This window comes from Urocampus carinirostris, chromosome 5, assembly GCF_059441175.1.
Source record: "Urocampus carinirostris isolate Australia breed hairy pipefish chromosome 5, RoL_Ucar_1.0, whole genome shotgun sequence".
In the NCBI taxonomy this organism is placed as follows: domain Eukaryota; kingdom Metazoa; phylum Chordata; class Actinopteri; order Syngnathiformes; family Syngnathidae; genus Urocampus; species Urocampus carinirostris.
Window position 1 is genome coordinate 16,670,001 of NC_142353.1, and position 18,113 is coordinate 16,688,113.

Genomic DNA, 18,113 nt, shown 5'->3' on the forward strand with positions numbered 1-18,113 from the left:
CACCGGAATAGCACATTTTTGCTCGAGTTTTATTGATTGGGGAGGAAAAAAGTACACAAAACAACATAATTCATTCTGAATTTAGAATACAATAGAATTGTCTTTATTGTCATTGATATCAACGTGGTGAAACATTGTTTGCAACGAGATTAGACATGGAACTCCAAGGTCAACTTGTAAAAAAAGACTTAAAGAGGACTTAAAGAAGACTGTCAGAATACGTAGGAAAATATGAACATAGAAGGCGTATCAAACATACGTCCCGCGGGCTAGGTCCGGTCCGCAGCAGTATGTCAAAAAAAGAAACAAGTGTCTATAAAATGCAAGTCACTTGTTCATTTCTTTTCGAAGTTATGATTTTTTTTTTTTTTATAAATATAAACCAAATGCTTATTTTCCCCTTTAGAGGGCAGTAGGGTGCAAAAGAGCTGACATCAAGCAAAGGTTCTATCCATGTTTGGGAATACAGAGATCCCTTCGTTTCCGCAATTAATAGGGACCAGAACCACTCGCGAAAAGTGAAAATCCGTGAAGTAGTCTCGCACCTTTTTTTTTCTGGCGCACCATCATTAAAGCCGACTTACTGACTGAGAGAGAGAACAAACAGAAATCAGTTAGATTTTAAAGGTAAACATGATTTTATTAAGGGAACCAGATATGAAAGAGAGAGAACAAGAAACATTCAAATGATAATAAAATACATAGATGAAACAGGCCTCTTTCAATAAATTATTCTAAGTTTTGTTTTCATACGAAAATTATGAAGATGATGATGACTGCACAGATTCAATAAGAGCTTCACTGCTCCTCGAATGATGCCGCAGTACAGTATGAAAGATGCTATGATATGAATTGGCCAATCGGCATCCGAAATCAAGGGGTCCTGGCCAATCAGTGTTAATCTTAGCTGTTCGAAACGTTCTCTAGTGGGGCGGAAAGCATTTGTTAGATTTTGTTCTCAATTTCAACATTTGTTTGGCCAAATCATTAAGATAAGATTTGTCCGGTTTCATGTTAAAAAATATATTGTGCATTATTTTCGCAGCTTCAGTAAGCCCAGCTTGGTAGTTGTACCTGATGTTTTTAATTAAAGCTCCCACTTGAGATTGTTTAGTCTGGTCAGTTGGTTCATACATAAAGCTGCATTTATTCAATTGTTAAAATGAACAATTTGTTAGCACATTCAATGTCAAAATGGAAAATATTTCTTTCCATTGTTTGTAAATAAATATGTGCTTGGAAAGGGTTTCATCTGTGATTATAATTTGTCAGGTAGGGTACAAAAGTAAGCTGTATAATAAAGCAGTACTGAAAAAAAGCTGAATATTTGACGTTGTCATTATTTTTTACTGATCTGGCCCACCTGAGAACGTAAAGTCTGGATCAGCCCTCCGAGTTTGGCAACCCTGACTGGGTTTAGAGACTGGCCCAAGTTCAAATGAGAAAATAGTGCATGGTAACAATAGTGCAACGAAAGTAGTGCAATAACAGCAGCAACAAAAATTCCCAAACAAGTCACAAAATATAGATTTTCACAGTTATGCGCGCTTATTTAGGGTGATGATGGCCCTGTGGAAGAAACCGTCTCTTAGCCTGTTAGTCCTTGTTTTGATGATGTACCTATGGCAAAGAGGTGGTGGCCAGGGTTAGACAAGTCCCTTATAATGTTGACTGCTCTGCTGCTGTGTCACAAGCCGGCAATGTCATCCAGAATAGGCAGGGATCAACCAATGATCTTCTGGGCTGTGTTGAATACGCTCAGTATGTTTTTTCTGTCTGCTGTGGAGGGTCAAAATTCATGTATTTAAATCCATATTGGTCACAAAACGTTACAGATTAACTTTGAAAACTTTTTCATGTAAGTCATAAACTCTATTTTTAGGATAACTTTTTCAAAATTAAACAAAAAAACAGCTGATGAGTTACCTTGCGAATAGAACAATAACATTTTGAGACTTACCATCCATTAGTTTCCACGCCGTCCTGGTCGAAAGAAATTCACTCTCCTTTCAGATTTAGTTTACCCCATCGTCCTCGGTTGTTTCTCCATCACTGGTCTTTCCTTCTCCTTCCATCTCTGCCCTTGCGTCTTGCATGCTCTCCCGCTTTCCTGCTCTCTGAGCGCCTGTGTGGGATTTTTGCACTGACATGCTTTGGTGACAGCATGTGTGTGTTTTTGCGCGTTTTTTTGCGTGTCTGTGAGTTGAAATGTGTAGGTTTGCGCGTCGTCTCCCGATGCGTCACACAGACGCTCGCACTCCGAGAGGGGGCGGCTGTTGCGTAAGAAGTGAAAGTGCCGTAGGAGTATTGGGTGAATTAGATCAGGGATTTGTTTCTTCTTTTTTTTGTCTGCTCACTGATTGGGTTCTTTTGGAAAATGGGAACTCACAACATATATGCACATAAGTTTTGCTCAATCATTAGGAATGATACAAAAAGCAAACTCAGATATTTCATCCGTCAGTATCATAGTGGGGAAATGGAAGCTCACAGGCACAGTTTTAGGTAAGGCCCGGAGTGGCAGGGCAAGAAAAATATCAGATAAGAAGGGGCAAAGAATGGTGAGAAAAGTCAAACTCAACTTACGGACTACCTTCGAAGATCTTCAACGTGATTTTGCTGCAGATGGTATCAGTGTGCATCCAGTTTATTACTGATTTATTGTCCTTGACTGTTCTTATACTATGCTATCACTCATAACAAAAAGGAATAGTCTCTATCACATTACAATACATTTGATATGTAATTTCAACAGCATGTGTCGAAATGGATATCCGCTGACATGTACAGATTCTGCTGCTTATCTCAAATTGAAGCTAAACACATTCTAATTCAGTTTATCATATATACACCTGTGGGGGACATTAAACCATTGTCTCCAAACCGCAGTCCAGGGGCATTTAAGGGCCTTCTTACCATCTATAGTAGCCTGTAGCAAATAGTGAAAATGCTTTTTGCTTCTAAAAATATACTGTATTTCATATCTTGGTCCTGAGAGGTAAACATTGGGCCACTTCTGTTTTTAACATTGACGCTAAGCTCATTATTTAGTGCCCCTTTTTCACATATGCTAAAAAGTTGGGTCATGTCGCAGAATTTTCAGTAAGCGAAGCACCACAGAAATATCTTGTTAGTCTTTCTATTAACAATTGAAGGGGGGCAACCAAGCACCTGGTTCTGCACTTGATTAACCAATCTAAAGAGTGCTCTCAGGAACTGCAACTCTACTCTGACTCGGAAAGTCATTCAAACCCATTGACTTTCTCCCCAAGACACACTTCTCGTCTTCCAATGAAGCCTGATTAGATTGGGCCTCAGGCGGTCTAAGGCTGTAATCTCAGATTACAGTTAATTTGTCCGATAGCTACTAGATGGCAAGATGGCTTCCGGTCTGTCTTTGTCATTGAGTGTATGCATGTGCAGTGTTTTTCAACCATTGTGCTGGGGCACATCAGTGAGACCTTGTCTAGTGAGCTGCAGGATTTATTTTTTGTTGCAAAAAAGCACAACGTATTTTGGTTTATTTGTTTTCTTCAATAGATCAGCCGAGTAACTGTAACATTCATCCATATCAGTATGTGGCAGCATATTATTATTTTTATGTTTTTAGGTTCAATCTGCTTGTGAGGTAATGCAGAGAAACATTTTGAATAACTGATTTTGTTTGATGGAGCTGTTTAAGATTGCATGACAAAAACAATAAAATAAATCAAATGACGTCACATAACAAAACATTCATTAAATCAATTTCCTAAGGTTGTCCAAAGTATGGTCGGGTGCCCAATTATGGTCCTCCAACCATTTTTAGCGACTTGCATAAAGTCAAAATGACAATAGCTCCTGAAAAATACGTTGTATTACAGTGTACACTTTTTTTTAGCCAGGACGTATAATAACTATTTTAAATTTCAAAAGTAATTTCTTTCAACAAATTTATCATTTTTGTAGTTTTAAACTAACCCAAAAGTCTATCTGGGTTTCTCTTTAAAACCAAAACCATTTATTTTGGTAGGATTTGTAAAGCAATAAACAGTTAAAGTTGCCCCTCCAAATTTTTAGGCATAGCCCCTAGAGAACACCTCTGCTATAGGCAATGCTTCGTGAATGAATTACAAAAACATTCATCTACATCAGTAGGTGGCAGCAGATTGCTTTTTCCTATTGACCCTCTGCACACACGTGACCTAACCATGTGACGACACCATGACAGATAGCAGTAAATGTAGCAAACAGTGCGGGGGGTCAGTAAACGGTAGCCCATGACACCGACAACAAAGGCTTTACTATTCAACACCATTGGCAATGACTACTCAAATGAATGTTGTGCAGCTGTCGGATGAGTTGGCTCACCCTGTCAGAAAGCAAAAAGAGTCGTATTTAGAGAAACTGGCATTAGCAGGGCTAGCTACTAACCCATAACATCTTCCTCTGGAAATATTCAAAGATCAAACCAAATCCTCCAGTCTGCCACTATATTGTAAATGGAGTATCCCCATAAACCAACGCTGATCTAAAAGCTTATAAAAGTCTGAATGTTTATCAGTTCTTTGTAGCAGGTACCCTTTGCTGTGCCGAAATGTTTACTTTTGGCGAAATGACGCTTTCCATCTTTTGAACGTTCATCTCACGATTTATCTGTTGCTAATTTGATAGTTCATTTTGGCGTAACAAGCTTTATGGTAGAACAGTTTTCAATACATTTGATATACTGTTATGAATTACTGGTAATCGCAATTAAAGCATCTTGTTTATGTAGAAAGAAATGGCCATGACAAGGCATTAACATTAGCTAGTTAGCACTAGCTAACTTAGTATCTATATCGTGTGTGTTTGACATGATTCATACCTTCTTAATATGAAATTGCTCGGAAATACATCAAATGTCCCTTGTAAAAAATCCTCACTGCAAATCCTGGAATACTTAGTGCTGCCAGCTGTCACCGTCTTCTGTCTTCATCAAAAGGGATATGATAAAATGCCAAATCGGGTTTAGAACCGTGCCGGTGCAGACAGCCCACCAACAGTAATAATTCAAAATTTAAAAAATTGTGGACGTATTCTTCTGTCATTGTTAATGATATGTTTCAACTCAAATGCTCATAACAAGTGCTGTCTGCTAGGGTGCCTCCTGCCGTCCACCATGGCTCTCATTCTGCCAGGGAAGGCCAAGTCAAGTCAAGTCCCATTTATTTGTATAGCCCTTAATCACAAAAAATTCTCAAAAGACTGCACAGGATTACAATTACACCATCGCCTGATCTTAAACCATGTGCAAAGGGTCAATATTAATTATCTGCTCATGAGGTAATACAGGGAAATATATAACATATTTGGTTTGATAAAGCTGTTTAAAATTGCGCTACAATGAAAATAATAAAATAGATAAAGTAAGGTAAGAATCTTGGACATAATTTTGCTGATTTGAAGTACTTTCTTATTCCAATAAAAAAAGCAGAACAAAGTTTGAACCTAGTTAAACCTTCTTGTTCCAATGGCAGATGATTTTTGCAATTTTTTATTAATACTTTTTTTATTTTCTAGTAAAAAACAAGATGAAAATATAATAAAAACTTTCCTCAGTTCCTCATGAGCAAGGTTGCTGTAAAAAAGGCGCACCTAAAAAAAGACACAAAAAGTCGATTCGTACCCATAAAGATGTTACTTTTCTCACCATAAGATCCCAGATTACAGCAAAATTACGAACCAAAATGATTAACCACGGTGACCACAGATAAAAACCCTGTATACCGTCAATTTAGGCGACATGATATTTGAAGCTTTAAAAAGCATGAAAGCGGTGTCTGGGATTAATTTTTAAAATAGTTTTGACGGACGGATAGCTTTTTAATGAAATTAGTGTGCCTTGGCTCAAAAAAGGTCAGGAATTACTGGTTTAGTGGTTAGCGGAGGGATAGATTGGTGAGCTTCTGAATGATGAGTGGATTAAGAGACAGATGGGAAATCAGTGGGCAGATAAGTGGATTGATAGAAAAATGATAGATGACACCAACTGTGCGCAAGAACTGTGTGATGTTGAACTCCAACACTTTGCATGTTTACGACAACGTCTGGTTGTGTCTTGCAGTCCGGCGATGACAAAGCACTGGGAAGCTGAGTTAGAGGCGCTGAAGGGGAACAACGCCAAGCTAACGGCAGCTCTGCTGGAATCAACTGCCAACGTCAAACAGTGGAAACAGCAACTGGCTGCCTACCAGGAGGAGGCCGAGAGACTACACAAAAGGGTGAGCAGAAGGAGCCTGATCCGCGTTCTTTTTGATATGCAAAATGAGATTAGTGCCAAAAATCGAGCCACCAACATGAGAGGCTTGGAACGGGCAAGTGAAGAGTTTTGAAGATCAGATGTTGTTTTGATAATGATCAATTTCATTAGGCCACGTTGTTCCCCAAGGATCTGAATCCTCATTTATGTTCCCTTAGGTGACAGAACTCGAATGCCAGAGCAACCAAAGCCCGGCCATAAAATCTCAGAAGACAGAACTCAATCAAACTATCGAAGAACTGGAGGCAACCCTGAGGGAAAAAGAAGAGGCGAGTTTATAACTGAGGCATAACTTCCAGGTCTCGTTTGATGCTATTAAAATTCGTTTTGCCGTTTCACAGGAAATGGAAAAGCTAAAAGAAGAATTGGAAAACATGAATGACCTCATGGAGCAAAAAGACACCCTCACGGCGAAACTCGAGGTGAGCCTATTTCGAATTATTGACGTCTCAAATGTACAGGGGACAACCTCGAGGCACACATCGGCGGCACCTGCATGCGATGCCATTGGCGATCGGCACTTTGTTTAGGGCGTCGGGTGTGCAGGGCCATTTTTGGGAGAAAAACGTTCCAAGTATTGTAGGAGAAAATGTAGGTTCGATAATCTTTTAAGTCTTCTTTCGTCATTGAATTAAGTACATCGGGAACCAGCCATGAGGGGGAGCCTTTTATTTCGTCATCCCAAAAGAACTCAGAGAACTCCAGACATAACAATGCTTTTATAGCTTCAGTTTGAGTACAACCCAAAAGGCGGCCCTAGTCCTCAGTAATCAACAAGGAAGACGCTGTCGTACCCTTATTAGGACATGTTGTTCGCCTCAGTTTGCTCAGAGAGTCCTTGTCCTTGTCTTGCCAAGGATCTTCTCGAATGATGTCAACATTCCCTCACTACTCTAAGCAATGTAAGCAAGTCTTTCTACATTTCTAAATGTATGCAACTCTATTCTACAAATGCAAGTCTATTTTCCACAACAGTATCAAAAATGTTTGATCATTTTGCGCTCGGTTGCAAAATTCTTCAAGTGATCGGGGCACCGAGCAAAGCGGCCAGCTGCCCTCTTTTCACAACGCATGCGCTCTAAATACAAAACACCAGTTGATGTTTTTGCCAACATTATTCATATAATACATAACAGGTGCCACTGGGGGTTTGACGTTACTTTATTCAATATTTCCTATACGTATTCACAATATTTCATAAAATGTTTTCACCTACAAATCAAGCAAAGTCCTCAATTTGTATTGTATTCATTCATGTATGACGCACACTCGTGTGTAACGACCACCCCTAATATTTGATTAAAAATCAGTGTAAAATAATGTTGCACTTTTTCTTGGCTCAAACTAGGCGTTGTAAGCAACAAACGTTGATGAATTTGCACGGTGGTGACAAAAATAATTGATTGACAATTTAAACTACACTAACACCAAAATAACATTTACAGTATTCATTTAAGGTCCCCCAAAGTCCGATTATTTGTCAGATACACCAAAGCGTTGTTTCCCTCATGGTGATTTTTTTGGTTTTATGTACATTTTGGGATCTGGGACAGTGAATTTTAGAGCTGCTGCTCGATTCCAGTGAATTTCAGCATAATGTAATGATGACTGATTACATTCTCCTGTGCCTGCTCGTTTGGCGTCAGCCGCTGCTGGCTTCCTGATTGGTTCCCCGTCCTACTTAAGGCGAGCATTTTTGACCCTGACTCCTGTCGGTCCCGTTTTTTCACCCGTCCGTTCCTGATTTCCCCGTTTGTCTCCGGCTACGACCTGTTTTTTTTTTACCCCGACCACGTTTTAATCCCCTGTCCCGGCTAATGACCTGTTTTTCTGTCTACTACACTACGATCTCCCGCATTCGGAACACATTCCGATTCCGTGAGCGGCTTGCTTCCCGTGTCCAGCGAACACCGGATCGCGGATGCTGCCATTCATCTATATCTCAATAAAACTTGTGACTAACGTTACGCATCTGGGTCCTACTTCCGTTCTGGTCGTGACACATAATCGGCAACTTTGAGCTTGAGAAATTTGGCCCGCAATCTGATTATAATTTGCCTGCGAGATCATATCAAATGTGCATTAGAGCTGGCCCCTAATATATACTGTTCCGCTAAAACTACAAATCCCACAAAGGCTTGCTAGTATTTTGGTGCGCAGTAAATCCCGGCAAGTGCTTCTTATTTCCGTTCACATTTATCCATGCCCTGGTCGAATTGACAAATGAATAATTTCACCCTCCACAAAAATGGCCAAAAGAAACATAGACAACAGGACCTTCCAAGTCAGGTGGCAGGCAAGTTATTTGTCCACTATAAAGGACAAACCTGTTTATCTTGTGTGCTGAACTGGCGTGGCTGTAATAAAAACAGTATAATCTAAGAAGACACTATGAAGCATAATGAAAAGTACAAGGACCTGGACCTAAAGCAGAAGCTGCAAAAGGTGGAGGAGATGAAAAGAAGTCTGATTTCCAGGCGGACTTTGTTCACGAAAGCAAAATCAAAAAGTGAAGCTGTTGTAAAGGCCAGCTTTATAAGGGCAGCAGAGTTTGCAAAATTAGCCCGGACCTTCAATGAGGGAGAGTTTGTCAAAAAGTGCAAGGTAAAGTCAGCCATGGTGTTTCAGCCTGAGCAGAAATACCATGGCTGAGCGCGTGTGTAAGCGTTCCACTAATCTACATGAACAACGAATAAAAAAGTGGTCAGTTTCCATGTTTTATCCCGACACAGTGCCTCAATTACGCACCCAAGCTGCTCAGATGCTCTCAATGTTTGGCAGTACATATATACGTGAGTAACTGTTCTCTATGATGAAAGTGAACAAAACACCTCACAGAAGTCGACTCACTGATAAGCACCTTCACTCCGACCTGAGGCTTTCCTCTGCTCAGAGCCTGACTCCAGACTTTGACGAACTTCTAAGAAAAGATGCCAGGGATCTGGCTTAGTCCAATGTGCAGAGTAAATCAGGGCGTAGCAAACTGAGCTTGAATAATATATATTTGTTTCTTATGCACTTTTTCTAATGCAAGGCTGTCTTTAGTTGAATTTTGGATTTTTATTGAATGACATTATTATTTTTGGTTCTGTTGTTGGCTTTGAAAAAGAAACTTGAGAGGATAATGTCATGGTTGCCAATTGGCCCCGCCCTTTTGGCGCCAGCTGCGGTTCGTTGACTGATTGGCTTCCCTCCTATATAAGCTCAGTGCTCTCACTCACCCTTGGTTCCGTACTGTCAAGACCAGAACAGGAGGAGGAAGTTTATTGAGATATAGAGGAAAAACCAGCGCCAGCGATCCGGTGCTCACTGGACGGGGGAAGCAAGCTGCTCAAGGGATCGGAGCGTGTTCGGAATGCGGAAGTCGATCTTCCGGAGCGGGAGATTGTAGCGTGGTCAAACGGAACGTGGTTAGGGTCAAAAAACAGGTCGTAGCCGGAGACGAATGGGGAAATCAGGAACAGACGAGTGGGATACGGGTGACAAAACGGGACCGACGGGAGTCAGAGTCAAAATGCTTGCCTTTTGTAAACAGAGGTTCGCTGACAAACTGACAAAGGGCGAGTGAAAGCACTGAGCTTAAATAGGAGGGGGAACCAATCGGGTAACCAGCAGTAGCTGGCGCCAAACAAGCGGGCACAGGTGAGTGCAATGGGTAATCATGACAGATAAGAGGAAAGACATACTACCGGTACTATATTTATTTAAATAAGAAATGAATACCGCTGTGTCTTTTATTTCAAATTTAATTTCTCATCTTTTTGTAATATTAAGCTTTGGTTCTTCCAAATGCTGTGGAAAACTAAGGTTTGTTTCTATCTGCAGAGACTTAAACATTACATATCAGTTGCAGTTAATTTTTCAATAAATATTGGCTTTGGCCCGTGACTTTACTTCTCTGCTTAAATTTGGCCCACAGTGAATTTGAGTTTGACACCCCTGCTCTAGATATTGTTAATTGTGCAAAACAACAATACCTAACCCACGTTTCAGTGTGGACGAGGAAAGGAGAGGAAAGAGATGAGGATGCGCCTCACCTATGCGCAAGAGAATTACCATATTTATTAAGAAAGGTCCACGCCAGAGATTTGGATATTGTTGCTAAAAATAGATTGTAGAGGTCTTGTGAGTCAAGAGATGTGGTTGCATTACACTTTTTGCGATCGTGGTCTGCCACATTTTCAACTGATCAATCATTGCGTAAAAACTGTAATATTCTACAACGACTAATTGTAGTTGTTCTGCTGCCAATGGCATCAATGGCGAATATGGCGTTAAGTGTGCACGGAGCTTTATTTCTTCTTGCTTCTCACCCCCTTCGAAAGGAGACGGAGCTCCGCAGTCGGGTTCTGGAGCAGCAGTTGGCAGGAGCCGAGCAACGACTGGAGGAGACTCAGGAGGAGCAGGAGAGTTTTAGGAAGAGCCTGCGAACGATGCTAGAGCTGCTGGACGGCAAGATCTTTGAGCTAACCGAGCTCAGAGACACCCTGGCCCGCCTCATAGAAGAGTCCAGCTAAGGAAAAAAAGTGCCACACGTCTCCATGACAGAGCCATACAGCCATTCGTGTGATCTTTTCATGCACCGCTGCCACGATGAAGTTGGGAGATCCCAAAAATCCGACCGCAGTCCCACCCACTTTTGCAGCTCAACTTAATGAATTTGCTTATCAATCCTTCTTTCCATTTTGGATTTGATGCAAATCTAAAATGAGTAACTGCAGTATGTCACAAATGACATTTCTTGTAGTGGCCAGTAGGTGGTGACTATGTGGTGCTTGAAGAGGATATACAGGTAACATGTGATGATTTACTCGACCTGAACACACGACTAAGGCCAGCATATGCTCATGTTTTTTAGTTCAATGTCTGGCACCGCAGAACATAGCAGCCTGGTAACGTGTACGATAATTTTGGCAGCCAGCCGACAGAGCTATCTAGCGCTACACTCAGTGACTAGTTCTATGTCTGCAGCAGATCGCACTATTCTAATGGCTTTATGACCAGTTGGCTGGAACCGATAGCAGAAGTCGGATGTAAAAAAACTGAAACGATTTCCTACAGAACAGCAGTAACAAATAAGTGGCTAAGCCTCAAAAACTTTCTCGGTGACTCAATGTAGATCACAATGCTATACTTAGGCAAAAAGTACATTTCGGACTGAGATGCCAAATGATTAATTAGATATAACCGCTACAGGGGGAAAAACATTCCTACCTAAAATCAATCAGCTCAGTCAGGGTTGAAGAACTGCACATATCATACAATCTGGGCTCTTTAACAGATGTCTAATGAGACGTAGGTGACAATATTTAAATGTTTATATAGCGAGAATGCAATTAGTGTACAATCTTGGCACGCCTCACTGTCACCATCCTTTGGCCAATATGAGAAATATTGTCGGGAGAGCTTCCAGCCAGCAAACACACATTTATAGATTTTTATAAAAATAAATTGGGATTTTTTTGGGTTAAGCTGTGCTATGTTCCCTGCTACTTTGCTGTACAGTTATTGCAGATATATTCTATCACAGATTCTGATTTGTAAAGATTTGGTGAGATTTTTAAATTGCTTTCTGTTAAATGTGAGCCAATTTAACTTTGGCTAATTATTGCATTTATTTATTGTTATTGGTCCGTCTTTAGAAGGGTTACAGGTTTGGGGTGTAGTTCTATTAGCTCAATGGGACAGTGTGTATTATTGAGTGCCTCCTAGAGGTAAAAATAATACTTCATTCATTTAAAAATACTAATTGATTTAAATAACTATCAAAAATACATGAACTATCATACAAACCTGCAATTTTTAAACACTCATTGGTCAAGTTATTTGCATTTATTTTACATAACACGAGCTCTAGAGGGAGCCGACATGATTGTCTGCCATATTGCTGCTACGGGTACCCAAAAACCTCAAAACGGCTGAGCAAAAATATGAGAAGTAAAATGGTGTGGTTCGGTCACTCTGAGTCTCTGTAGTTTGTACTCTTCTATTTTGCTTTGTAGCACTCGTCTTCAATTGCACCACGCCATACAAAGAAATCTGATGGTTAAACAATACTATCATATAAATGTGAACATTTTAATTACTCATAGATTGAAAAATATGCATTTATTTTACATAACACGAGCCTCATATAGAGGGAGCTGACATAATTGTCCGCCATCCTGCTACTACCAGTACCAAAAAAGCCAAAAATCTCACAAAATGCTGGCCAAAAAAATGAGTCTGTGTAGGTTGTATTCTTCTTTGTGCTTTATATTACTAATCTTAATTTGTAGAATGCAATACAGTGATTTCTGGTGTTCAAATAATACACACTGTCTTTTTTATAGAGGTGTAAAAAACTGTGAAGAAAAAACAAACCTTCTAGAAAAAAAATACTTATTTTAAAGCAAGTGCAAAGAATCACCAGTAATAAGTAATGAAACCCAGTTTTCCTTTTATTTAAAAAAATATCAAAATCAAGTTGTCAATCGAAATTTCTTTCCGGGTGTCAAATAGGAAAAAAAAAGACAATCAAGTCGTACAAATTAAACTCTAAAAAACAATCAGCCCATTTTTCATTTGATGACTTTCAGTTACCAATTAAAAATGGAAAGAACAATTGAACTTGTACTGGCTTCTTGTCAAGTCATGGCTTTTCTAGTGAGCGACAAGTCAGTCTCACACCACCCAAAACCCTCACACTTAACAACCGTGCCTCGGTGTTATCTGTTGCTTTACTGCTAGAACTACGCCACATCGCAAGTTTCAGCGGCGGAAACCTGAAAAGTCACAAAGAAAGAATTGCTGTTTAGACGCTGAAAAAATGACGCCAAAGCTGCCAAATTCTTTTGATCCGTTCTCACTTTACACTGGTCCAAAACCACTGAAATTGTACAGAGTGCTTTAGTCGCGGCACTCAAATATATAAGGGACTAATTCCTGCAGAAATACAATGGAACATCACAGATGCTCCTAAGTCTGGAGAGACAGAGCTGTCACCACACTACATTGTAATGAGTTGAGCCATTCTCTAATTGTTTAACCTATTTGATAGCAGTGGCTTTTTATATGAAAAAAAAAATAGTGGGGCCTTGACCTAATACAGTAGATCAAAGGTAGGTCCTACCCTCTCGAGACGTCCTACCTTGGGCTGACCTGACAGCAATTTTCTTTTAAATCTAGTAAAACTAGCAAAACACTAAACCTCAGAATTATTGCAAACAGAACTTATACTTAAGATATAAAACAAGGGTTGGCATGTATAAATACACTGCGGGATTACTATAGTAAAAAAACACCATGCTAGAAAGCTACCACAGAAAAACACACCAGGCCTCAAAACTACATCAGAAAACAGTATTTTGTACCAGTGAAACGGTCAAATAAGACAGAATAAAAATGTAAAAATTGCAAGTACAGTACTCACCACTCAAAGGCACAAATCGCTATCAGCGTTATGCACGTGCCTAAGCACTGGGCATTGGTGGGACGTCTCGATGGGTAGTAAGGAATCTCAAAAAATCGAACCCTAGTATCGTCAACAAGCTACTGCCATCTTGCTATCGAGCTAATTATTTGTATCACCTGAGTTGAAGAAAAACTGACAAAAACATGCAGGACACGAGGCCCTCGAGGGCCCGTTTGCCCTCCTTTGCATTAGATGGACGACAAAACAAGGGACCATCCAACCATGACATCCATAACATTCAGTATATTGCAAACTGTATCTTATACATTCAAAACACAATTAACATGTTAAGTTGTTGTTGGGTGGTTTTTGTAAAGCCTTAATGATCAACTAGTGTCCACCAGTGTTGGGTGAGTTGTTGAAATACAATAATTAGTTACAGTTACTTCAGTTAAAGAGTAATTCCATTACCCGTAGATTACTGAGAGTCAAAAGTAGCGTGTTACTCGGAAAGTAAATACAGTATTTAGTTACAAATTATTGCAACATACAAGCCAACCCCCTAAAAATGCTTTAAAATAGCCACATAATAAAAGAAATAGAAGAAATCGTATACACCAATCTGTGGAAGGAGAGACACCTTCATATTTCTTGGCTTTTGTAATTTTAAGAGCGTGCCGACAAACACAGCCAAAACACCCAATATCCATTTTGCCTTTTGCCTTCAAACGACTCGAAGATTTCCTTCCCCATTTTCGGGTAATATCTAATTTTCTCTTTTTTCTCCAGGCATTGTGTTTTGCAAAATTAATGTCAAAAATCAAAAGACCAAAATCATTTTGACATTAATTCTGTGATCACGTTTGCCCCGTTGATTTTGTAGTTCCTGTGTAAGCCACCCCTTCCCTTGTGCTGCCTACCATTGGCTACCGGTGACACACAACCAAATATACGCATATAAACTGACCCTCTGATTTTGGTATTTTATTTTATAGTAGTAATACAGCTTGGATGCGAGTATATATTATAGGTTGAATATTAAAATTAGGCTAGGAAGAAATTCAGCGTCCTCGTACTCTGTGCAAGGACGGCTACACCGTAACTGTGTTCAGTTGTACTTTGTAGGGTGATACAAACACAACAATCCATTATCAACACTGGTGGTGGGTTGAGGGTTGTATGTTACATTGTTCGCGGACAAGAAACAGTTAGTGATCAGAGAGACGTAATTTGTGATGAGTTTTTAATGAGTAGCATTACAATTTATTAATAACTCATTACAGTACTCGTTATCAAGAAAATTCTTTGCGTTCTAGGAACGCATTCATTTCTAACGCGTTATTCCCGCCACTGGTGTTCACTCCTCACATCCATTGAGCGACCCTGATGTTAGCATTTGTCATTGATGCAAGCTGCTAAGGCTTGTGTTAGGTTAAAAAACCTACTCGCTTATGCTACATGCCTGTGTCGCCCTCCACGTTGGTTAACCTAGTTTCTTGCATCCTCAGAGAGGGTAGGTTTTGATGCTGGTTGTCGTGTCAGCCAAGCTAGCCGCTACTGCTATTGTCTGCTCATGTAGTAAGTAGCCATCATTATTGGATCTTTGCTGTTCGTGCTAGCTGCTAAGACGTGTTTTCACGCAATCCTACTAACTTACTGTATGTTACTGTCCTTGCCAATGAAATTGGTCGCTAATTCTAGCATCCTTGTCGGAAAGCTTAAGATTTCACACAAGTTGCCATCAACGACAGTAGCTGCCTATACTGGTTTCTGTGTCCCCGACATTACCCATGATATTGGTCGGTAATGCTAATATAATTGTCAGGGAAGCTAGGAGGTAATGCTAGTTGCTGAGTAAGCTGTATTACCTGCTAATGTCACCAATAGTCCCCCAGGGTAAAAGCACACTAGGTAGATTTTGCTTCTTACTTACATTTTACAAACCCAATATCAATTGCAATATTGTATTTTGACTATTTGTGACCTGTTTAACATATTATTGTAAGTAAATACGTCTTAACATAAATATATTTTAACCACAGTGCCACCTACTGCAGGGGTCGGTAAGTACCATGAATGCAAAAGTAAACCAAGCTGCTAAACCTTATCTCCCGACAAAAGTTCTTCAGTGCAAATTTTTTCACTGTGTAACATTTGATGATTTCATGAAAAATATAAAATAATAATAATAATGTTTCTTATAAACAAATATCCCACTTAAAATGTGTCTACCTGCCGCAGTTACTTTTGATCGTCGTAATTTTCATAACTAATAGTTTCAAAACAATGTGCGAGCAAAGTCCTTTTGCAATAATGTTACAAAATACTCTAAATGAGAAGGATAAGGATGTATTTACCTTCAGCTGTGTGACGGGGTACCAGTTTTAATCCTGGGAATCAAATGGTCATTATTTGTCTTTCCTTCCGTTTTATAGATACAAATATTCACACTCAATGAAATCTACAAACACTCGTTTTAAAACTTCTCAACCGCATGTTTGATCATTTATCATTTTTCTTCACTTGCGCAAACTACACATTGAGAAAATATCCAGGAAAAGGTAAAAGGCAGATGTTACACTCGCATGTGTGCTCTGATGCAACTCATTGGCTATAAACACAATAGATTCTAATCACATTTCTTCTTACCAGCCTTAAAAGTAGAAAAGCGCTACAGCACTCTTGCCGCTAGTGGTAAAAACACGGTATTGCACCAACCTGTTCCCGACCCTTGATCTACTGAATCTGGTTACCTGCCCTTCATATAAAATCCCCACTGCTTTTTATATTGTCACGCAAAAAATGTGACCTGCTTCCGGACTGCTTCCACTATCGTAGGCAACCGAGCTGTCTTCCTGCCAAACTCAGTGTGGCGTGTGTGTGAATCTTTAGACCTTCAGCCTCAACGAATGCCTTCCCAGCATACGACAGTGGACATGCTGAATCTTTGTACATAATGTGTGTGTTTGTACTTTGATATGAGAGAAATTTGGAGAAGTAAATCATTCTTGTTCTTTACATATAACATCACACTTTTATTCTTGCACGACTATACTCTCATACATACACGGTTATAACAATGCAAAAACACTACTTTACTTTTTAATACACACTACTGTGTGCTCTCATACATTTTATTATACTCTCATACATGCACTAGTATGGGCAGCACGGCGGCGCAGTGGTTAGCGCATGTGCGGCACAGTTCTGAGGTCGTGGGAACCTCCTGCGTGGTTTCAAATCTAGCTCCCGACCTTACTGTGCGGAGTTTGTATGTTCTCACCGTGCCTGCGTGGGTTTCCTCCGGGCACTCCGGTTTCCTCCCACATTCCAAAGACATGCATTTTTAGGTGAATTGGCCGGTCCAAATTGTCCCTAGGTGTGACTGAGCGAGTGAGTTGTCTGTCCCCGTGTGCCCTGCGATTGGCTGACAACCAGTTCAGGGTGTCCCCTGCCCACTGCCCGATGCTGGGATGGGCTCCAGCACCCCCGCGACCCTACTGAGGATAAGCGGTGCAGCTGATGAGATGAGACATGCACTAGTATACTATCTCCAACATACTACTATACTCTCATACCCCCAATACTATGGTATCACACATTTATGACTATACCTGCATGCACATAGTACTGTACTCCCCCACACACACTACTACAGACTCACATACACTCTATCATACGCTCTCTCACACACTACTATTTCTTTCACACACCATTAAAATTGCTATTACTATAGGGTTATTTCACACTTAGTGTAATGATCACTGTGTTGTACTTTGGGGAACCGAGGCGACGCACACCGATCTGTGTGTATTCGTTGTACATTGGAGTTGCTCCCAGTAATGAAGTACGTGTGAGAGAGTCGTGTTTGCTTATGAGAGTATGCATCTTCGGCGCTTTTTAAAACATTTTTGATAATGGAAAATGATGTTTAGCCTTCCGATTAAGGTTTAAATTTTTGGGCTCCAAACATATATTTTTGGTCCAATATGGCTCTTTTACCGTATTGGGTCTCCACCCTTAGTGTAGTAATATGTGTGAGAGAGTACAGTAGTATGTGTGATAGTTTAGTAGTATGAACAGGTATGAGAGTGTACAGTCGTGTTTATGTATGGGTATGACTTTACCTGTGGAGAGTATGGTTATGCATGTGTAAGAGTATAATGTTACATACAGGAGCAATTATGATTTAATTCTCAAACGGCTTCTCAATACTATGAGAGAGCTTTTGGGAAAGTGTGGGGGGGGGGGGGGGGGGGTCAACGCATGCACGAGCACACTGAGCAATACCAGACAGGCTCTATACAACAGCTCTTTGTCATTCTATCAGGTACTTTTTTTTCGTCAAGTGGGCCGCACACACATCGATACGAATGAACCTGTCCCCTTCCTCGCCCTCGACTAACAGGAAGTGAACTACTGTTGACCGCTCACCTGTGT

The 18,113-nt window shown here is 40.2% G+C and overlaps 1 protein-coding gene and 1 long non-coding RNA gene across 3 annotated transcripts in view; one reads left to right on the forward strand and one right to left on the reverse strand.

Annotated features, from left to right (window-relative positions):
• homer1b (homer scaffold protein 1b) overlaps positions 1–17,911 on the forward strand; it is a 78,658-nt gene extending 60,747 nt beyond the window's left edge. For both annotated transcript variants that reach the window (XM_088336001.1, XM_088336000.1), the window contains 4 exons: positions 6,086–6,242; positions 6,439–6,549; positions 6,622–6,702; positions 10,606–17,911. In XM_088336001.1, coding sequence (XP_088192127.1) covers positions 6,086–6,242; positions 6,439–6,549; positions 6,622–6,702; positions 10,606–10,797 — 541 coding nt within the window. In that variant the 3' untranslated portion in view covers positions 10,798–17,911. The remainder of the gene's footprint in view (positions 1–6,085; positions 6,243–6,438; positions 6,550–6,621; positions 6,703–10,605) is intronic.
• LOC148365604 (uncharacterized) lies at positions 70–2,283 on the reverse strand. The gene is made up of 2 exons (XR_015850497.1): positions 1,961–2,283; positions 70–1,779 (listed from the first exon to the last, which is right to left on the reverse strand). It is a non-coding gene; the product is annotated as an uncharacterized LOC148365604 (long non-coding RNA).
• Positions 17,912–18,113: the final 202 nt, after the last annotated feature.